General features: G+C 47.6%; 1 protein-coding gene across 1 annotated transcript in view; it reads left to right on the forward strand.

The window, feature by feature from the left end:
* The first annotated feature begins 15,169 nt into the window (after nucleotides 1–15,169).
* Nucleotides 15,170–23,025, forward strand: part of LOC107112618 (calcium-binding protein 2-like) — a 15,977-nt gene continuing 8,121 nt past the window's right edge. The window contains exons 1-3 of the mRNA XM_015413801.1: nucleotides 15,170–15,277; nucleotides 17,327–17,357; nucleotides 21,316–21,450. Coding sequence (XP_015269287.1) covers nucleotides 15,170–15,277; nucleotides 17,327–17,357; nucleotides 21,316–21,450 — 274 coding nt within the window. The remainder of the gene's footprint in view (nucleotides 15,278–17,326; nucleotides 17,358–21,315; nucleotides 21,451–23,025) is intronic.

Genomic DNA, 23,025 nt, shown 5'->3' on the forward strand with positions numbered 1-23,025 from the left:
TGGAGGCAGTGGTTGGAGGGGGCTCAACTGCCATTTGAAGTCTGGACTGACCATAAAAATCTGGAAATGCTGAAATCCCCCCGTTCTCTAAACGCAAAACAACTTCGTTGGGCGGACTTCTTTGCTAAGTTTCGATTCACTCTTCGTCATTTTCCTGGGACGGCTAATTCCCTGGCAGACGCGCTCTCACGCCTCCCACAGCATGACAGTCAGCGTGAGGTCATCATGGACTCTGTTTTCTCCCCCTCCCACCTGGGGGGGGCTGTTGTCACCCGCGCGCAAGCGCGCTCAATTCCTCGCTCTGATGAGACTTCGCCTTCCCTTTTCCCTAGGGGGGGGGGGCCTGGGTCCAGAAATATGTTTCTGCTTTTACTGATGAAGATAATGCCTCCCTGCGGGCATTGCCGGATTATGTCCGTAGCCCAGAAGGTCTGATTTATTCTGGGGACAAACTGTATGTGCCTATTTCAATGAGGAGGGAAGTGATGGATTCTGCTCATGGTTCCAGACTGGCAGGACATTGGAGTTTTGTTAAATCACTGCAACTCATCCGCAGACAGTTTTGGTGGCCACACATGCGAAAAGACCTATTGACTTTTGTTCGGTCCTGTCAGACCTGTGCCTTAACTAAACCCAGGGGGGGCAAGCCTCCCGGTCTTCTGCAACCACTCCCTACTCCATCGAGGCCTTGGGAAGTGGTGTCCATGGACTTTATTACTGATCTCCCTGTGAGCAAAGGGAACACTGTTATTTGGGTGGTTGTTGATTTATTTTCTAAGCAGGCTCATTTTGTGCCTTTTCCTTCCTTGCCTACAGCACAGAAGTTGGCGAAATCGTTTATGTCTCACGTGGTGAAAATTCATCAATTGCCTGCTAAATTAATTTCTGACAGGGGGACCCAATTTGTTTCTAAGTTTTGGAGGGAACTTCTTTCCATTTTAGGGGTGGAACAAGGGCTCAGCAGCGCGTATCATCCTGAGACTGACGGACAAACAGAACGAGTGAATCAGACCCTGGAGCAATATCTTCGTTGTTTTACTAATTATCAACAAAATGATTGGTGTGAATTGTTGCCTCTTGCTGAATATTGTTATAACAACACTGTCCATAGCTCCACGGGCATGTCTCCTTATAAAGCTGTTTCTGGTTACGACAGCCCCCCCCTCCCTTTCCTGGAGGGGATGGGCCAACGTCCCGTGGGGGATGCTAATACTTGGTGTACTTCATTGCAAAATGCATGGCCTCTGCTATGCCAAACGCTTGACGCAGCCAAGGCTGCTTACAAGACCCAGGCAGACAAGGGTAGGGTGGTGGGGTTTGATCTGAAACCTGGGGATCTTGTGTATGTCTCGACCAAGAACATTAAGATGCTGCGACCTAGCAGGAAATTGGGGTGGAAGTTCATTGGTCCATTCAAAGTGCGTAAAGTCATAAATAATGTGGCGGTTGATGTTGTTTTGCCTAAGAATTTACGTGCTCTGCATTCTGTTTTTCACATGAGCCTGTTGAAGAAGGATCCTGGCCCGTCTCCCTGGAGACCAGCAGTTACTCCTCCTCCACCTGTCATTTTGGAAGGGGATGAACATTTTGAGATCGCTGATATCCTTGATTGTAAATTGAAACGTGGTAAACTCTGGTACCTTATCGAATGGGTTGATTTCGGTCCCCAGCACCGCGAATGGGTGGAAGAAGGGGATATTCGGGCCCCTTACCTGATCCGTAGTTTCCACAAGAGGTTCCCGGACAAACCGGGAGGTCTCCCGCCCAGCCCGGGAGATCTCCCGCCCGACCCGGGAGGTGTGTTTTAAGTGTATTTTAAGGGGGGCAGTATGTCAGCAAGCTGCCATTCTGTTTTCTGTGACCTCTGTGTACATATCCTTACCCTGTTGCACCCGGCTTGTTTATACTATCCTGCTTCTGTGCTGGAATGCCTAAGATAACTACTGGTGGATGTGTGGGGGAGAAGATGCTGTAATGCTTGCCTATTGCTATCTCATGAGAACTGCACCTGTGTTTTGTCTGATGTTCTGCCTGGTTCCCATGGACTGGGCGCGCAACCGTTTCATTAGCCCGCCAGCGGGAATATTATTCATTGGATATGTATCTGTTTGAATTTCCTTTATTATGCTCGCCCTAACTGTGTATCCCCAGTTCTAACAAAGAACGTGTTTGAGTATGTCTTCAACGCTTTGAAATAAATTTTGCTTTTCTTGAAAACGTGGATTTATTCTCGATGCTTGGGGATCCAACATATTGTTAGAACTCCCTTTCTCCTATCGTTCCGAATCTGGCAAGATCATGAGCGGAGCTGAGGGAGACCTACCGAAAACGGAGGGGGATTCAGGATCGGTCCCACACACCTCCGCTCCTTTGGTGACGGCAGCCTCGCTGGAGGGTGCCGTGGGGGGAACGATTCCCCGCCGGCCTGCACATCTGTCTTGGCCGCCTCCGACCCCTTCGCACTGGGGTCCGCGGAAGACTCAACGGCAGGATGACTGGACTATGTACAACACTCAAGGCACCCGTGAGGTGTACTCCCGTCGAGGGAGCGGATTACGTGAAAGTTTGTTTGACAAGGGATTGTTCCCAGAGCCGGGGGCTACCTCGGAGAAGGGGTGTTCTGAGCAAGACCTCGAAGAGTGGATGTTCGAGCCATCGGGGCCCCGAGGCCACGTAGAGGATTCGGAGGGAGCCGGGGGCTTCCAAACGGAAGGAGACTATGACCCACCCCCGGACTCCCACCCTCGATTGAACCTGCCGTCCACGCTAAGACCAGGCTGAGACTGACTCTTCCCCCCCCCCAGGAGCCAAAAAGCCACTTTCTCCTTGGGGTGTGCCCCTCTTTTCCCGCTCTTTCCCCTCAAGGCTGCTGGGAAGTGTAGGCAGGGAGGTAGGGCAGCTCCATTGTTCCCTGTGGAGTACCCCCCCCCCCGCACACACGGAAGGAACTACCAGGTTGGTACCCATTTTAAGGCCTGGCAGCCATTTCGTCACAGATGGTATAAGCTTCAGAAGCAGAATGCTGAAACTTGATCAATCTGGTTACTGTAAGTCCATCAGATAGCTCCTATCTTGCTTGAAGACAATGCTGATTCTTCCCTTTAGGCACAGTAGGCTGCTTCACAAATTTGGTCCAGTTGATTTGCAAACATGTGCCAAAGAGCAAGTGCACACAAAACAGCCTGTACCAAAAGATCTGTGACACCATAAAAGCATGAGGGGTCAGAGCCAATATCTATGATTTAAAACCTCATTTAGCTATTGTGGGCTTTTCATCACTCTGTTGTTGGATAGGAAGCCTGGAGAAAAGGGGGGGGGGGTCTCAGTTGCATGAAAAATGCCCTGTAATGGGCCTGATCTGGCAAGCAGAGCTACTGTGGGTTTGCTTTCCTGTTATGTATTAAGTCAATAAAGCACTGATTTAGCTTAAGCACAGTTCTATTAGAACTTAGCATTACATGGATTGACAAATAGGCCAATCAGAGAAGCCCTTGAGTTCGGTGGGAACCAATCTTATTGGTTCCAAGTTCCGTATTCCGATTGGTTGTTATCTGTTTGTGGGGTGTGGTTTTGCCCGTTCAAATCATATATAAGTCAGCCTTGTTCTATGCATGTTTGTCTAGTGTTGTTATGAGCTGAATAAAATGCAGTCACTTGTTTAAGAGCTGCCTCGATCTCAGTTCATAATACTGGCGATGAGGATGGGATGCAGTGGGTAGGCAGCCCCACAGAACCATAAGCAAATCACTAACAGGGCAAGGAATTGTCGCCTTGGCCCTAAGAGCTAGTCACAACGGACGACCAAGGAACAGTTGCCTTGGTCCCAAGTGACACCAGCGAGCCAGTGCCACTGCCGCCGCCGCAGCAGAACGAGTCTACCATGGCCACCATGGGCCAGTTCGAGCCGTTCGATGGAAGCACCGAAGACTGGGACACCTTCGTCTCCTGGTTCGAGTTCTATGCTACCGCAACCAAGGTTACTGATCCTGAGGTAAAAAAGGCTACGTTCCCGAGCGTCTGCAGGAAGAACATATTTGGTGTGGCCCAGACGCTAGTGGCGCCTGCAGAAATCTCAATGTCCGCATTAGCTGAATCACTAAAAAAACTGCATGACCATTTCACGCCCAAACCGTCTGAAATAGCCTGCAGGCACACTTTCCACAAGCGAGACCAGAACAAGGGTGAGTCCACTGCCGAGTATGTGGCAGCACTCTGAAAGACGGCGAGGCAATGCAACTTTATGGATTTAAGTGACAGACTCCGAGACCGGCTAGTTTGCAGCCTACAGAATGAAAAACTACAACGACGGCTGTTCGCAAAGAAGGAACTCACCTTCCAGGTAGCCTACAAGGAAGTGCTTGCTGCCAAAGCTGCGGAGCAGTCCACCCGAGATGTGCAACAGTCGAGGATGCTGCCAGAGTCCCGTAAACAGCTACCGGTGCAACGAGAAAGCGTGGAGGACACTGATAGCGAAGACGACAGCATCCACCGAATGAAAGCCGACAACCGTAAAGGCTACCGCCAGCAGCCGGCCCCCAAAATGAACTGTGCCAGTTGTGGGGGAATCACGAACATCGACGGTGCCATTTCCGAGAGGCCCAGTGCCATGAATGCGGAAAAAAGAGACACATCGCCCAAGTCTGCTGCTCGTCAACTAAGGCGTCGCCTCACACATCTCCAAACAGACTCCACCCTCTGCCCAAGTACATGCCCAAAAAAACTGAGTGTCATACAACCTGCAAGTATCTGCATCACTCGTCACTTTCTGTGGACGCAAGTGAAAACCAAGAGCAAAATTAAAGTAACAGCAGTGTTAGACAATGTTCCTTGCGAGATGGAGGTCGACTTGGGGTCAGCGCTCACAATCATATCATTGCAGATGCTTCGCTGGCTGTTCCCTAGATGGAATAAATGACACCTAGAGCCGTGTGACCTCCATTTGGTCGACTTCCAGAAGCAACGAATCCCAGTTGCCGGGGTTGGGAGGTTCATGGTGTGTTTTAAGAACTTCTACGGCCCATTGAAGGTGATCATGGTCAAGGGCCATCGTGCAAGCCTCTTGGGACTTGACTGGTTTGATGCACTAAGCACCCATGTAGTGGGAGTACAACAAGTATCTCACGGCAGCTTGAACTCTATTTGCAAGGACTTCCCTGCTGTCTTTGATGGGTCTTTAGGGTGTTATACCAAACCCCCGGTCTCCTTCGACTTCAACCCAAACATAATGCCAGTTTGCCTGAAGTCACGCCGGGCAGCATTTGCCATGAAGGCCAGGATCAATGAGGAGCTCGATCGCCTTATCGCACAGGGAGTGTTGGAGCCCGTCTCGCATGCAAGGTGGGAAACGCCTATCATGATGCTGGTTAAGCCCAATGGATCGGTACGAATTTGTGTGCACTATAAATGCACAATTAACAGGGCTCCTACCCAGTGCCAATTGTAAGTCACATCTTGGCCTCGTTGGCCGGAGGCAAGGTCTTCACCAAGCTTGATCTCGTGCAGGCCAACCAGCAGCAGCCTGTCACCCCTGAAACAGCAGAAGGCCAAACAATTGTAACACATCGAGGGGCTTTCAAAGTCAACCGTTTACAGTTAGGGGTCAGTATGGTCCCGGGACTTTTCCAAGGCCTTATAGAAGGTATCCTGCGAAACATTCCCAGAGTCGTCCCCTACTTTGATGACATGTTAATTGCCGGCAAATCAAATGAAGAGTTGGGTGCGTGCCCTCGACAGATCCTCCAACGGTTCCAGGAGATGGAACTAAAGGTAAAGCATGAAAAATGCCAGATTGGGGTACATCAGGTTGAGTTTCTAGGGTTCCTGATCAATGCTCCCTCTAAGCTGTGGATTCCTGTGAACAAAAATTCTACTTTGTGAGCTACCAGCATTAAAGTTGTGAGCAGGCAGGTGATTTGGCTACTGCATAAATTAGTTTGCTCTGGACTGGAGCCATCCTTCCTGAGCGAAGACAAAAACGTGTGAGCCAGAGGGTGAAAAACCGTGAGCTAGCTCACACTAACTCCGCTTAAAGGGAACACTGTTCCTGATCGATGCTGACAGTGTCCACCCAACTGACAGCAAGGTCCAGGCAATCCACAATGCCCCAACACCTACATTGAAGAAGGAGCTCCAATCGTTTCTGGTCCTACACAACTTCCTGCTGCATAAAGCATCAGTGGCGGAACTGCTGCATTGTCTGCTGGAGAAAAAGTCTCCTTGGAACTAGGACCCAGGTCATGTCCAAGCGTTTGCCGCTGTCAAGGACTTACTTTCATCCAGATCTGTCCTTACGCATTTTGATGAGAGACTGCCGCTAATACTTGCCGTTGACGCTTTGCTTTACAGGATTGGGGCCATCCTGAGTCATCAGTTACCGGATGGTAGAGAAGACCCTGTCGCATACTTTTTAAAGGACTCTGGCTCCTGGTGAAAGGAACCATGCACAGATCGATAAAGAGGCGCTCGCTCTGGTTGCGGGTGTCAAGAAATTTCATGATTTTGTGTATGGACACCATTTTGAGATCATCACTGATCACAAGCCACTGTTGGGACTATTTGCGCCAAGCCGTCAAACTCCACAAGTCATGTCCCCTTGAATGCTTCATTGGTCGGTGTTCCTGTCAGTGTACACGTATGAACTGATACATAGGCCAGGTAAAGCCAAAGTGGAGGGGATGGCCATCTGGAGTGCAAGGCCCCGGGTTCACAGCGTACAAATCACGACAACACAGACTGTCGGTGCATAAAGGTTGCCTCCTGTGGGGAAATCATGTGGTAGTGCCCCCAAAACTCCATCATTGAGGGCTAGAGGCGCTGCACGCTGGTCATCCAGGTGTGGTGCGCATGAAAGCATTGGGCCGCAGTTATGTGTGGTGGCCGCGTTTAGACCAGAGCATTAAGGAATGGGTCCGTACATGCCGAGGCTGTCAAGAGACACATCCTGAGCCACCGCAAGCACCAGTGCAAAGATGGGAGACTACCCGAGTGCCCTGGTCCTGACTGCACATTGATTTTGAGGGACTGTTACAAGGAAAAATGTTCCTGATCAGTGGACTCATTTTCCAAATGGCTGGAGGTAGCTACTATGTCTGTCATGACTTCGGCCTCACTCATTAGAGCTCTACGCTGCATAATCAGTATGCACGGACCGCCTGAGACCACCGTGTCCGATAATGGGACTCAATTTACCTTGGCCAAGTTCCAGCAGTTTATGGAGGCCAACTTGATTAGGCACATCATGGCCGCCCCATTCCATCCATCCACCAATGGACAAGCTGAACGAATGGTACATATGTCCAACAACGCGTTGAAAAAGATTGTCCACAGCGACTGGGATAATCGAATGGCTGGTTTCTTGCTCCAGCAACATATTACACCGCACTCAATGACAGGTCACAGTCCAGCAGCTCTCCTTATGCACTGCTGCTTGACAACCGTATTGAACTGCCTGCACCCCAACCTCACGGCCGACCAGCCGCCACAGAGAGAGGCTCCAGACCTCATTTGCTCATTCCAGCCTGGTGACCTTGTATACACCAGGAACTACAGTGAGGGTCCATTGTGGGTGGAAGCCATCGTGACAGCCAGCACTGGACCGGTATCATACTTGGTTTCCACCACTGAGGGGCGAGATCTGCGCAGGCACCTTGATCAGCTCTGGAGGTGTTGGGTGCGAGAGGCAGAGACAGCAGACCCAGACAACCAGAGAGAGAACTGTGACAATTGCATCGCACCCCAGATACCATCAGAGGCGGAGCCAGCAACAGCAATGCCACCTGTTGGCACAGGGCACGAGAACTTCCCTAATACCAGGTGCAAGAACTCCTCCGACACAGGGCCCGAGAATTTTCAGGCACCGGCGCCACTCAGTGAGTTGGGAACTCCCAGCACTCACTGTCCGGTCGAACCCCGGGACATTGGTCCAAGCAACACCAGCCACGGGGCCGAAACACCTGTGGTAGGACCGAGGCGCTCACAACGTGTAAGGACTCGGCCTGCGAAATTACAGGACTATGTGTGCTGACTTGGGGTGTGTGTGTGTTATGTATTAAGTCGATAAAGCATTGATTTAGCTTAAGCACAGTTCCATTAGAACTTAGCATTACATGGATTGACAAATAGGCCAATCAGAGAAGCCTTTGATTTCGGCGGGAACCAATCTCATTTGTTCCAAGCTCCGTATTCCAATTGGTTGTTATCTGTTTGTGGGGTGTGCCTGTTCAAATAATATATAAGTCAGCCTTGTTCTATGTATGTTTGTCTAGTGTTGTTATGAGCTGAATAAAATGCAGTCACTTGTTTAAGAGCTGCCTTGATCTCAGTTCATAATATTTCCCCTCCAGTTGAAGAATTTCTAAGCCCGGGGCCCAATCATGGGAACACTCAGCTTGTTGGTCACAAACCACATATTCTCTAGCTGAAATGGATTTGCTCTCCATCATATATTCTGATGTAAGATATTCACTGGAAAAATACAATGGGATTGTTGAGGCAGCAGATTCCGTAACATCTGATTTGAACATTTTTGGGGAGAAGCAGATAACAAATGCCTTTAAAGTACTGAAAAACGTGGCGCCTGTTCTGATTGTCTGTTTGATAAAAAGAAGAGGGCCTGAAGTGGAGAGGATCTGGGGTTTTGTGTGCCTCAGGCGAGTATGTTGCTCTCATCTCCGTTTGTTTTAGATACCTGCAAACCCTGTTCAGTAAGGTAAAGCCAGCTGGATATAGAAAACGGATTGACTATGCTCAGAGCAATAAGGCTTTATCACACCAATTCTGGGTGGAAATTTTTGAAATATGTGGTAAAAGAGTTCCTAGTGCTTCAAAAGAAATATTTCTTCTATTGTTGCTGAAGGAAATTGTGAAGTAGAGAGTAGACCTTTTATTTTTTGGAGGCTTTCAAGGAAAGGGAGGGCAGGCAAGTGTGCTAAGAAAGGTGGCCAGATCTTGATAGTGATTTTAAAATGAACCTTGTAGAACCCATTGATATCGGAAATCCTCTGATGAAGATTAATCCGTTGCCCAAATCTGCTTTATCTACAGCAGGGGCTTATAAATGGGTTCTTGAGCACGATTTGTATACAGAGAATGGGTCAGCCAGACATTGCTTTGTTCCCCATAAAGAGACAACACAGCTGGATGGTTAAAGAATAAATGTTGTCTTTACTAAATATTCTTGATTTCTCAAGCACACAAAACAGATGCGTTCACACATATACACAAGTTTCCTTTAGTTACAATAGGTATAGAAAGCAATTAGTAAGAAAAATAATAACATAGGACTCACTGGGAAATAAACACACAAAAGGATAGCGGTTGATACTTATCTGATCCATGCAGAAGGAATTCTTCTCAGTGGGGAAAACAGGAACAAAAAGATCTCACCAGAGGGATCCTCCTTCACACGGGTGGACCAGCCAAACACGTGTGGGCTATCTTGGTGTGCACTTCCAAGAAAGCATGTGAGGATCACCCCTAGCAGAGCTCAGGTAGTTTAGGTGGTGGTGGTGGGTTTGTCTAGCTAGCTTGGTTTACTAACTGGCATAACTTAAGTTACAGAAAGGTGGGGGATGGCTAGCTAACTCTCTCGACTAAGGACAAAGGTGTGCAACGCCTTTTAAAACCTGCCTTTAGGGCTGGCCCTGAGTACCAACCTCCTGTTCTTGGATCCGTCCCCTTCTCCATCTATTGGCTGATGGTTTGTGATGCATCTACCTAGAGGGGAGTGGGTGATATTCAAATTCTACCCTAAACTTCAATGGGAGCCATGAGGTCAGGTGTCAAAGTTGTATTGCCATAGTAACCTTTGAATTGCAGATGCTGGCCTGGTCCAGAGGTGATAAACAGGATGTTGTCTCTGTGATTCAAAGCAGATACGAGGGGTTACATGTTATCCAGAAGATCTTTAATGGTGGAAAGTTGTTGTTCCCAAGACTTCATGAGGCTGAGCTTAATGGAGAATGTCTTCTTTGTCCCAAGGCATGATGGGAAGGTCTGGGTGTGAGTGCGTGTGTCCATTAGCATACCTATAGCAGGCCCTGCACATCGCAGCTTCCAGGTGCAAGCAAATCAAAGCAAGCAAAGCACACAGCATTTCCCAAATCCCACATACACAAATGCAGAGACATTTACAGACATGCAAGCATCAGCATAGCACAAATAAAATACATTTTAAGCACACTTGCCAACACCATAGCTGTTTTCATAGATGATGGACAGGATTCCGTTCTACTTTCCGAGATCGGACTATAGAGGAAATGAAAGTGTTCCTAAGATCAGAGCTTATATTTGAATTTCAAATGGCTCTCTTCCAGGTTCTGTCTTGCTTTAACAGCATTCACAAGTGATACATTAGAGATTAAAAGTTGTTCTTTATGTCACTGGTGATAATACCCTATGAGTCTATAAATACAGTGGATCCTACTAGCTGGTTCACATCTTGCACCCAACCGCTAAGCCTGACTGACAAGCTCGTTTCCCACGCCCCCTCCTCTGCCTGGCAGTGTTGTCAGAGCGCAGCAAAAACGGCCACTCCCTGGAGCAAAGATTTGAAAAATCTCTGTGATTGTCAAAGGAGATTATGGTCTTCCTACTCGTAGAGAGGGGGAGATGCTGGTGGGCCACAGCCCCACGACTGCCTGTGACTGCCTCTGAGCCTGAGAGGGGCTTTGGGACGGAGGCAAGGGCGAAGGAGGGGACTTTGCAGGCCTGGACGGTTATAAGGAAGAGCTGCCTGTCCCCCATTTTCTGCTTTAGCACCATCTATGATTGAGTTGCGTATAATCCTGAGGATTATGGCTCTGGCCCATGCCCTCCCCTTCCCCCGCTCTGTTCACTTTCCCTTAATATTCTGGAGATATTCAACAATAAAAACCCTGAAAATCCCCAAAGCGTCTAAACCTCCCAGGAAGAGAATCACTTGTTACTATTAAAAAACACCCTGCCTTCGGTGCCAGCCGCCTCCAGCCCCATACTATGCTCTGCAGGATGGGGGGGCCTTAGCAGCCATGGGCAACTGTACCAAAACCCCAGGCAGGCGGCTCTCCAAGGTAGGGGGAGAGGAGGGAGGGAGGGAGGGTGGCCCCTTTCATCTTTGTGTTGAGCCCTGCTGTATCCCTGTCTGTGGCTGGTTCTTTGTGTGTCTGTCTGTACTTCCTTCATTTCTCAGACCCTGCATGTTGATCCCTGTCAGTGGCTGAAGTCCTGGGCTTGAGGTTCTCCTGTGCCTGAGAAGACACAGCAAAAATGTTGTACTTGGTGGCTAGACCTCTGTAGTACCACATCCTTAACCACTCAGCCTCAGCTTCCCATGGCCCTGAGTCCAATTCAGTCACCCCCAGGTTCTCTCCCTGAGGTACCAGATTAGTATAATGAAGCCAGGTGTCTGCCTGTGTGCAGTAGGCTGAAAAGATTGCTTCTCTCCACCCCTCACCTACAATTAGTCCTCCTTAGATCAGTATCTATTCAAGCAGGACTCATTGTCATTTGGTTTGGGTAAACTGAGGTAGAAGAAGCCTGGAATTGCCATGCTCAAGAGAATATAGACACTGCAGGAACTGATTATGGCTATTAATGGCATCTTCCACATTCCTGTATGTTCTGAAGGGTCAACTTCTCAGCACCTGAGGCTGAGAAGAGCTCTGTGAATGGCATATACGAATTTCTTTGTATACTGATGCCAAACCATGAACTGAGCAGGGGGAGGCATTGGCGTATCAGTGCATGTCTGTACATGGGTACAGGTCTTAGGAACATCAAGTAGTAGTGCATAGAAATTGTACGATGCTGTACCATCTTGGTGACAGGATATAAAAAGAAATAGCATTGTTAGTTGTTCCAGAAAAGGAGACAGACTGTGGACATGCATGGCATAAGTTCACTGAGGAATAAGCATGCCCTGGAAAATGCTGATGTTCTACTAGAACTAAATTAAAACAGTGGTAATTCTAGAATGGGATGGACAGGTGAAAGCCCAGGATCTAGATCTGGACCTCCAGTTAGTGATTAACATCCTTGAACCCAACTGCAATCAAGAGAATGTGACTACAAAGACAGGTTGTAGCCTGCAGAACCAGTACTTATTTTGTAAAAAGAAAAGGTGCCGGTACACATATATATTTGCACTGATTTCCACAAAATCCCCTCTCAAGACTCAGGAGGCCCCCCCAAAAGGTGCTGGTACTCTGTACCCATGATGAGTACTGCCACACACACACAGCCCTGTTAGAAGTATAACTGTTGTGATTTCTCAGACCATTATACATGTCTTCTTACCTGTCACTGCTCAAGAGTAAGAAGATATTATATATACAGGCTATTAATTGTGAGTGTTAGGACATACTTATGTGTGTTTTTGGATATGTGCCTTTCTTGGGGGTGGGAGGGGATGTGTTTGGGTGCTGTTACTAGTGTTCCTCTGTCTGTTTCAAAGGCATTTTTCTGAGGCAAGCAGGGTTACAGAGAGAGACTTTTGAGGTTTTGTATACTGGAGACATTGGGATAGGACTGAGATCTGAATAGGTTAGCACTGGTATAAGCTTCTGTCCTTCTCTTAGTAATCTTGTCTGTGTCATTATCAAGACACCGTATAAGTCCCATAAGTTCAGGGCCCATTGGTGAAACTGAGGCAAGGCTGGCCAAGAAGGAAAACACCAAGCAGTATGTGTATGCATAAATGCTGGTTCTAGGATACATATTGTTGTAGTTCTTGTAGGTGTCAAGGCGAATTTGTGTAGCAGGACGTGTATATTTCTCAAAGGAACTTGGAGAATGTGTGAAATACAGAGGGTAAATTCAGATGGTCCTTTACTAAGGAATAACTTACCATGGCAGCTATTTAGCCAATAAGTAACCATATCTGTATCATCCAATCATATGTTGAGAAGAATTTTGTTACACCTCTTGCAACTATTCGGAAATGCAAATGATTCAGAACCTAAAAGGGGAAATTTCTTTGCCACATGGACTAATGATCCCTACATGGCTTGGGACCTGAGTATCTGAAGGACCACTTTCTCCCTAATGTTTCTGCCTGGGAACTAAGATCACAGGGAAATACCCTCCTGGCTGTCCCATCAATCAAAAAAGCTTGCTTGGTGGGTACATGAGAGAGGGCCTTTTCAGCGGCAGCCTCACAATTATGGGGCAGCCTCCCCGGGGAGGTGTGCACCTGGCCCCCCCCTCACTCTCAGTCTTTAGGAGGCAGCTGAAGACAATTTTATTAAGGAGTGCATTTGGTTAAGTTCCCTAGCAGTCCAGAGTTGTGATGTTGAATCTGGGCTTTTATGTTTTTAATGTACTTTGTTTTACATGTTTTATTTATGGAGCCTTGAGCTCCATAAGGAAGAAAGAGGGCTAAAAATGTTTTAGATAAATAAATACCAATCACTAGCTCCACATGTGGCTATACATCCACCAGAATAAGTTGGTACTTGCTAGAAGGTTATTTAGTGTTTTATTCAGAGAGAATAAGGGGCATATTTACCCTACATCGGTGGATCAGTTTTATATTAATTTCATGGTCAAAACTTCCCTCAAATAATCATTGTTTGGAGACATGCTGAGAATTCTCTGCTAAAGATCCATAAATGTCTCCATGGCTATTCAGTCAGTCTAAATCAATAATGTAGACCTGCACTGACCGAAATTGCTGCTTTATATCTTAACTAGGAATAAGGCCCGTTGTGGAAATAAATACAACGAGATTTGGAAAGAGGCTCTGGGTGGGTGTCCTGGCCTTGGGCACTCAGCATCAATTTGCTGTGGTGACCTCAGCCGGGTATAATGACACAGAGCTTACCGTTTTTTCCAGGGGAACTGATCTCTGCCATCTGAAGAGCAGTTGTAATTCTGAGTGATCTCCAGCCCTCACCTGGAGATTGGCAACAATGGTTCCCTAGGAGGAAATGGCTGGTTTGGCGGGTGGAGTCGATGGCTTTGTACCTGTCTGAGGTCCCACCCCTCCTCAAACACCACTCTCTCCTGGCTCCACCCCTCAAATTTCCAGGAATTTCCCAACCTGGAGTTGGCAACCCTATTTCCTTCCCAGCCAACTATCAACATACTGTTATCTGCCCCTCTGACTTCAGGTTTCCATCTCTTCCCCCCTCCCTGTAGCCTCTACCTAGGAAAACTACAGTTCTTCTCCACAGTGGGGACCCAAGCAGGAGGGCAGTGACCTCAGCAGGGTATAATGTCACAGAGGCCCCCCTGCAAAGCAGCCGTTTTCTCCAGGGAAGCTATCTCTGTCATCTGGAAAGCAGTTTTAATTCTGAGTGATCTCCAGCCTTCACCTGGAGATTGGCAGCAATGGTTCCCCAGGAGGAAAAGTCTTTCTCCACAGTGGAGACCAAAGCATCTTACATCATTCTCCTCTCCTCCTTTTGATCTGTACAACAAGCCTGTGAGGTAGGTTAGGTTGAAAGTCTGTGACTGGTCCAAAATCACCCACTCAACTTCCACAGCAAGAACCTGGATCTGGCAGACCCTGCTCTAAAGTGCTAACTGCTACACCTAGGGTAACCAACCTCCAGGTAGAGCCTGAAGATCGCCGCGTATCACAACTGAACTCCAGACAACAGATCTCCCCCCCCCCGGAGAAAATAACTGCTTTGGAGGGTGGCCTCTGTGGCATTCTATTCCGCTGAAGCCTCTCCCCTCCCCAAACTCTGGTTTCCGTAGACTCCACCACAGAATATCCAGGAATTTCAGGACTGGTCCCCACAAAGGCCTGGAAAGCACCTTCTGCCTTGGCCTTTTTACTGACTTCTTACTGTAGGCGCATACCTGCACTCCAACAGGGATTAAGGCATGTAAGTGTTGCGACTGCTGTTTATGATTTGCCATCTGACTCATGGTAGGGCTGGAGACTGTGTGCAGATCTCACTGTAGTGTTTACCTAGTGGGCTGTGGTGTTGAGTCAGTGAGAGAGATTTATGAGTGAGGAACATGAAATGTTTTCAGGCACCTGTTTGTATATCTTCAGTGCCCAGTTCTTGGTTCTTTTGTCTTCATCCCTTCCTTAGCATTCCCTAAGCGCCCAGTCCTTGTGGGAAAGGGGGGATGATGCTCTCTAACCAGATTTAGCTGCTAATTGCAAGCTATGCCACAGGAGAATAAACATCCCTCAGAGGCTCCGGGCTCTCCAGCCTCCACCAGTGACCTGGACGATATGGTTGATGGCACACACTGTCCGCCACTGCAGAGTTATTCAGTGCTGCATGGGTTGGTGGGGCCAGCCTGCATCTTCTTGCGCCAGAGCATCGCCATCACACAGATCGTACGTATTGCACTTCCATCATCACATTACTTATACGGCACAACCCTGACCTGGGTAGCCCAGGCTAGCCCGATCTCGTCAGATCTCAGAAGCTAAGCAGGATCGGCCTTGGCTAGTATTTGGAAGGACGACCTCCAAGGAATACCAGGGTTGTGATGCAGACGTGGGTGATGGCAAAACCACCTCTGAAAGTCTCTTGCCTTTAAAAAACAAGTCTAGCTCGCTACCTAGTGGTGCATAATGTTGAAAGAGCTAGAATTTCTGGTTGCCAGACAATCTTAGGATCTCCTAGCTATTCTACACACAATGCCATATGATAATAATAATTGTAATTATATGGTACACCACAGCATGGCCTCCTAATGTGTATGTGCTGCTACTGCACACAGCCATCGTTCTGCCCCTCCCACCACTCAGTGGAGAGTTCTGCACTGAAGTTTGGTTCAGGTTTCTTCATGCATCACTGTTTCCTCCATGGAACTTAAGCTCCACACAGGAATAAGTATGTACCCTGTAGCATATAAAATACAACCTAAGTGCCATAAGTATTCAGCTGGCAGCTGACCTGCGCAGTGGCTGTTCAATCCATGCATTTGTGGAAAAAATATTAATGCCACAACTCATGTATTACAGCATATAAATCTTTTCTTACATGGAGACTGGCTAGTGGAGAGGTTGCTTCATTGAATCCATCTCCCACAGGATAAGAGCCAGACAGTAAGTGGCCTGTTTTGATGATAAAAATTAACAATTCTTAGTAGCAATATAGTGCTCTACAGAGTTCAGAGTGTTCCACATACATTATCTTGCGGTGATCCTTCCAACAACCTTTTAAGGAGGAGGAGGGTGGTGGCGTAGTGATGAGGTGGCTGGAGAGTTGCTCTAAGGCTGGGGAGGCCTGCGTTACATCTCGGCTCAGCAGTGGGGCTTATGGGTGATTGGGGCCAGTCATTCTCTCTATCCTTAACCAACCTCACAGAGATGTTGTAAGAATAAAATGGGGTGTTCTGCCCCCAACCATGCTTTCCACCCTGGAGGAAGGGTAGGGTAAAATCTAACACATAAATAAAATAGCATTATCCTCATGTTTGTGGAAGGTGGTGGGAAGGCTGAGGCTAGGAGGGACTGGGATCATGATAGAGGCAAGATCTGAACAAAAGACTTCCTGATGAGTGGCTCAGAGTTTTAGCCACTCTGTTACACCAGCTTTCAACCACACATATCCATTAGCTTCACACCAAGGACCTGTGAGTAGAAGGGCAGCCTTCACCCCAGGTGTCTTTGGGCAGAGAACAGGAGGGACTTCCTGTCATCTGTAGTCATCGTACTCAGAAATGATTCTTGCAAGTGGAACCAAATGTTGATGTACCATTAAACTGGGGTAAGGAAAGTTGGCATGATATAGCCCAATCCTATCAGATCTCGGAAGCTAAGCAGGGTTGGTGCCTGAAAGGGAGGCAGGGTTGCCAGCTCCGGGTTGGGAAATACCTGGAGATTTTGGGGGTGGAACCTGACGGGGGTTTGGGGCACAATGCCATACACAGTCCGCTCTCCAAAAGTGGCCATTTTCTCCAGGGTGAGCTGATCTCTGTGGCCTGGGGATCAGTTGTAATAGCAGGAGATCACCAGCCGCCACCTGGAGCTTGGCAACTCTAAAGGAAGACCACCGAGGAAGACTCTGCAGAGGAAGGCTGTGGCAAACCACAGCTGCTTTTCACTTGCCTTGAAAGCCCCTTGCTGGGGTCACCCCAACTCAGCTGTGGCCTGAGGGCACTTTACACACATCCACACTAAGCTGAAACCCCGGGCTAGTTGATTTAGGAGTAAATTCCAGTGAGTGCGTTTGCACGTAAATATGCATAGGATCAGGCTATACAAGGGGACAGACAGAATCCTTAGAAGGAACAAGCTGGGTGAGAGAGATTTTCTTGAGACTTATTTTTGGGATACAGAAATCAGTAGCAGAAGGTATTAGGCCGTAGAGTGAGTGAAGCTAGACAGAGTGGCTGTCACTCTTTTAACCAGCCTCCACTTTCCTTCTTTTGCCAGGACAGAGACCTGCGACCAGAAGAGATTGAAGGTAAAATGAGCATCGCTACGGTTTCTTTCTCCTCGGAAAGCCAGGGCTGTTGTCTACTGCCACTGCTTGAACCGCTAAATCAAAAGGGATCATATCACGCCCTTTCCCCTCATGGCTGGATTCAATACCAACTCAGAGGATCTAAGAAAAAGATAGCCCAGGGATGCCCTGCCCAACAAAGTGATGATGTGCTGATTTGGTGCATCCTTGCAAGATATACATGCCCTCCAAATTGTCCCATTGGTAGTCAGCACAGCAGACTGGAAGAACTTCATAATCCTGATCATGGTTCAGTCCATATGAGGGAAATATACCACCTCCCCCCCCCCAAAAAAAATCCCAACATATACCCTTTCTTTAGGTGTACCTTCCTGAACATCTGAGTTTACATTTAAGTATCTTAGATATTCCCATGTAGTGGGTCCTGAATCAGGAAACTCCTTGATTATCCTGTGTTTTTTCTCTGATCTGTTGGAAAATTTGGTAAAAATAGTTAGATATTCAGAGTTTGCAATAGATCTTTGTTCACTGGAGAGGAGGCTTTTTCTTTCTATGTAAAAATCTTCATCTCTAAAGGGAAGGGTACACGGGAAATCTACAAAGCAACAAACACTTAAGACTACATCCTTGCTGTTACAAGTACAACAACAGACAGTCAGACCACACAGTTGGTAATGGAGATACTTCTTTCTTCTTGACCCTAGAAGGATATCACCTGAATACATTAACCAATGATTGTTAGTACATAGACTCTAGTTTCCTGGGCTTTCTCCCCATTGGCTTTTTGCCAGGTTCCCTTCCAGGTCAGGCTAAACAATAGCATACATGGTAAACACATTAACCTTATAATGACTGAATTTAGGCATTGCAACACACATATTTCCAACACCCCTTCTCAAGGTCTAACATGTAAGTCATTATACATGCACATACAACAAACATCACTCATGATTCACTTTAACATTTGCATCAACCATATTCAACATTTCACAAACCACATTCAATTTTTTCTTTGGTCAGTGGCTTAGTCAAAATGTCAGCCACCATTTCCTCTGTGTGACAATGTTCAATCTCGATTAGCCCCTTCTGGTACTGATCTTTCACTAGTGCACACTTAATTCCAATAGATCTACTTTTCACTGTGGTGCTTTCTCCCTTGCATATAGTAATACAAGCTTGATTGTCCTCAAATATAACTACAGGTACAGGTTCTCTTATTCCAAAGTCCTTCAACAAATGAAAAATCCATTCAAGTTTACTGCAGGCACTGAGACACACTCAGCTTCTGCTGTAGACTGTGCCACAACAGTTTGCTTCCTACAGGGGTCATTTCGTAGAAAAAGAGCTAGGGGAACTCATTAGCATAACTCATTAGCATATGCCACACCCCCTGACATCAGGGGCCCGGCGGTGGACCTGCAAGGCCAGCGGGAGTGCGAGGAAGCCCCGCCAAGGCCCTCCCTGGCCCCAGGCAGGCAGGGGTGGGGAGAGGCGGGGAGGAAGCAACTTACCCTCCCTCTTCTCTTGCCTCCTCCTGGCTGAATGAGGGCTGGAAGCAAGGGGCGGCTGGAAGCAGGGGGCGGGGCTTCGTCATGTGCCCCGCCTCCCTGCACCTCACCCGGGGGAACTGCGTTCCCCTGCGTTCCCCCCCGAAATGACCTCTGGCTTCCTACTAGTCCAGTCTATTAGTCCATCTCCATAGAAGAATAGACATCCGCTTGTTGACTTGAAATTGTTCGATTCTTCTCCCCAGTTGGCGTCCATATATCTGACTAGTCTTGGCCTTTCAGATGGTGCAGTTTTCAGTTCTAAGTCTACTATGCCTTTCAGGTACCTTGCCAGTTTCTTTATTGCACTCCAGTCATGATGGTTAGGCAAACTCACTTTTCTGCATAAGATGCCAACTGCTGCTATGATGTCAGGCCTCGTGGTTTTGCTCAAGTAGAGAAGGTTTTTAACTGCTTCTCTGTATTCTCCAATGTCTCTGAGAGGTGTTCCATCCTTTTCCTTTAGCTATCCAGGTTCAAGTGGTATGGATGACACTTTGCAGATTTTCATACCAATAGATTCTATAAAGTCCATAATCTTTCGTTTCTGGCATAGAAGAAAGGTTCCATCCTCGAGTCTCTCAATTTGCATTCCGAGGTAGTGTTTTACGTCTCCAAGCTGTCGGACTTCTACTTCCTTGTCCAGTCCATCAGCTATCTCTTTAATATCCTCTCTGTTTTGACAAGACACTATCAAGTTGTCAGTGTAAACAAGAATGTACTGCTATTGTCCATTTTTAATTCTAGTATACAGGCAAGGTTCAGCTTTCCCTTGCTCAAAGCCTTGTTTCTGCAATAGTCCTGTAATTTGCTCCTTATTTTAGTCCATAGAGTCTGTTAACATAATTTTCTTGTCCTTTGACTTTGAAACACTTAGGTTGTTCCATAAATATTTCCCCAGATAGTTCTCCATTGAGTAATGCTGTCTTTATATCCAGATGCTCTACAATCATGTCTCTTGATGCAGCAACACTAAGAAGTGTTCTGAATATTGCATGATTGGTAAGTTTCAAAGTAGTCAGTCCCATATTCTTGTGAATAACCTTTGGCTACTAGGTGTGCTTTGTATAATTCTACAGTCCCATCATCTTTATGCTTGATTTTGAATACCCATTTGCATCCAACAGGCTTTCTGTCTGGAGGTAACTCTGTAAGAGTCCATGCTTCTTTCTCATATATGGATAGTATTTCCTGTTCCATTGCTTTAATCCATCTGTCTCTTTTATTTGCAGGCAGGTTGCATGCTTCTTTCCAGTTCTTAGGTTCTTTTGCAGATTGTACAGTTTCACAAAATCCATATTTCATTGGTGGCTGCCCTTTAGTACTTCTTTCTGATCGTCTCACACTGGTTGTGGGTTCTGTCGTGGGTTCTGCTGCCTCCTCTGGTGCAGTTCCTGCTTCCCCTTCTGTTCTGGTAGTTTCTTCAGAAGGTGGATCTGCCGGTTCCCCGGTGGTCGCCACAGTTAACTATGCAACCAATTCTTCAGGAGCAGTCTCAGAACTCTTTGGATCAGTTGCATTAGAAGCGCATGGCAAGTTGCTTTCATCTACATATATAACATTGCGTTCCCCAACTGTGTGATTTTGGGGGTTGAGAAGGGAGAATTCACTGGAAAAGACCCTGATGCTGGGAAAGATTGAAGGTAAAAGAAGAAAGGGACGGTAAAGGATGAGATGGTTAGACAGTGTTATTGATGCAATGAACATGAAATTAAGTAAACTTCGGAGGACGACAGAAGACAGGAAGGCCTGGCATGATATGGTCCATGGGGTCGTGAAGAGTCGGACTCAACTGTGTGACTGAACAACAACAAAAATATCCTGTATCCTTTTCCACCAACAGGATACCCAATTACAAGTCGAATTTCAACTCTGGGTCAAGTTTTCCCCTTTTCTCTTTTGATATGTGAGCATACCCTTTGGAACCAAAAGCTTTGATATGCTTTAGTCCAGGCTTCTTTCCAAACCAAGCCTGAAATGGAGTGGTTCCTGTTATTTTTGAGGGTACTCTATTGTGCAAATACACTGCTGTGTTGATAGCTTCAGCCCATATTTCATAGAATCTTAGAATGTTAGAGTTGGAAGGGAGCTTGCAGGTCATCTAGTTCAACCCCCTGCACTCTGCGGGAGCATAGCCGAAAGATAGCCCTACAACATACCCGAAAGATGGTCGTCCAGGCGCCACTTGAAAACGTCCAGCAAAGGAGCATCCAGCTCCCAAATGAAATAGGAATGTTGCTGAAGTACAGTACCTCATTTGCTATGTAAGCATATTCTTCAGTCTACTGCCCAGTTTGCCACTGTTTATGGGCTCTTTGCAAGATATAGCTGAAGTTCCTGATTTGCAAGGGTAATCAACAGACGTGGAAGAATGATGAATAAGGTTCTTACTGTCTTTCATTTCCTTCCAGAGCTAAGGGAAGCTTTCCGGGAGTTTGATAAAGACCGTGATGGCTACATCAGCTACAAGGACCTGGGAGAATGTATGCGAACTATGGGCTACATGCCTACTGAGATGGAACTCATTGAACTTTCTCAGCAGATTGGTATGTACCTCCTCCTCCTCCTCCTCCTCCTACTACTACTACTACTACTACTACTACTACGTATACTGATGCTCCAAACAAACCCTACAGAACTGGGAGATGTGCCAGCTTACCAGGTTTCCAGTTGCATTCAGTTTAGTTTGTACTCTTTCTTCTGGTCCCATACCTTCCATTGCTGCAACTGGGTGGTAATAACAAGAATTAACTTTGGCTGTCGCACTCTCCTTGGTCTTGTAATAGTTGAAACTTTTTGATTTCTCCCAACTCTGTACTCATGCAGTAATGGAAATTGTCCATGTAGTTACTGTGTCCTTTCCTGACTATATCCAAGCTCGTCTCCTTCCCTCAGTTAAATTTCACTGACACTCCTAGACCCAAGCACTAATAATAATTTCTGGCCCTCAGATTTATAGGGTGGGAAGACTGTGCCAAACCCAGATTGAAGGACAATCCCAATTATGCTTTGACTCACATGTAGCAGTTATCAGGAACTGCCTCCTTCCTCTTACAGACCAGGTTTTTATATTATAGGGAGGAGTGTGGTTGCCATTCTCCTGTACCTACATGCTGTGCCTCTCCAATTATGTGAAGATATAGGAACTACTGGAAGACGTAGGATCAAGAAAGAAGAGGAATGTGACTTCTGCCTTCTAGTCTGGCCATCATTCTTTCTGTCCTTTCTTTGTGTCTCCTGCAAATCCATTCATACAGCGAGTAGTGTGGTAACTCCACATCTCTATGCCGTGCCACAGTAGAATATAGACCATGTCTCTATCCAGATGTTCTGCATCCAGATGTTCTCCACAATGATGTGTGTTATTAGCATGGCAAACCAGCAAATATTAACAGGGCCTACATTATTACGCACCATGCGCTCCGCCTGCCCGTTGGTAGCCGGGTGGAACGGCGCTGACCTCACGTGGCGGATTCCGCGGTACCTCGTGAAGTCCTGGAACTTGCTGGAGGTAAAAGCTGTTCCGTTGTCCATCACCAGGGTATCCGAAAGGCCTTGGGCGCTGAAGATGTGCTGCATCGCTCTGATGGCCACCTTGGAGGAGGTTGACGGCACAGGCACCACCTCCAGCCACTTGCTGTAGGCGTCGACCAGGATGAAAAAGATTTGTCCCTGGAATGGCCCCGCAAAGTCCAAGTGTAAACGGGACCAGGGTTTGTGGGAGGACTCCCAAGCGCGTGCGGGCGGTCTGGGCGGTGCCGGCCGGGAGGCCTGGCAGGGCTGGCATTGTTTCACCTGTTCCTCGATGTCCTGATCGAGGCCTGGCCACCACACATAACTCCGAGCCAGGGCTTTCATTCGCACCACGCCCGGGTGAGCCTCGTGCAGTGCAGCCAGCCCCCGTTCTCGGAGGGGGGGAGGGATCACCACCCGGCCTCCCCACATCACACAACCCTTGTGCGCCGACAGTCCGTCCTTCCGGGAGGCGTAGGCCGTGAAATCTGGCCCCGCAGTGACCACTGGCCACCCCCTTCTCACCCAGTCCAGGACGCGGCAGAGGATCGGGTCCCGGGCAGTGCGACGGGCCACCTCACGCACGTGGACCGGTTGGTCGGGAAGGG

The sequence above is a fragment of the Gekko japonicus genome, unplaced genomic scaffold (assembly GCF_001447785.1).
Source record: "Gekko japonicus isolate JY-2015 unplaced genomic scaffold, Gekko_japonicus_V1.1 scaffold885, whole genome shotgun sequence".
In the NCBI taxonomy this organism is placed as follows: Eukaryota; Metazoa; Chordata; class Lepidosauria; order Squamata; family Gekkonidae; genus Gekko; species Gekko japonicus.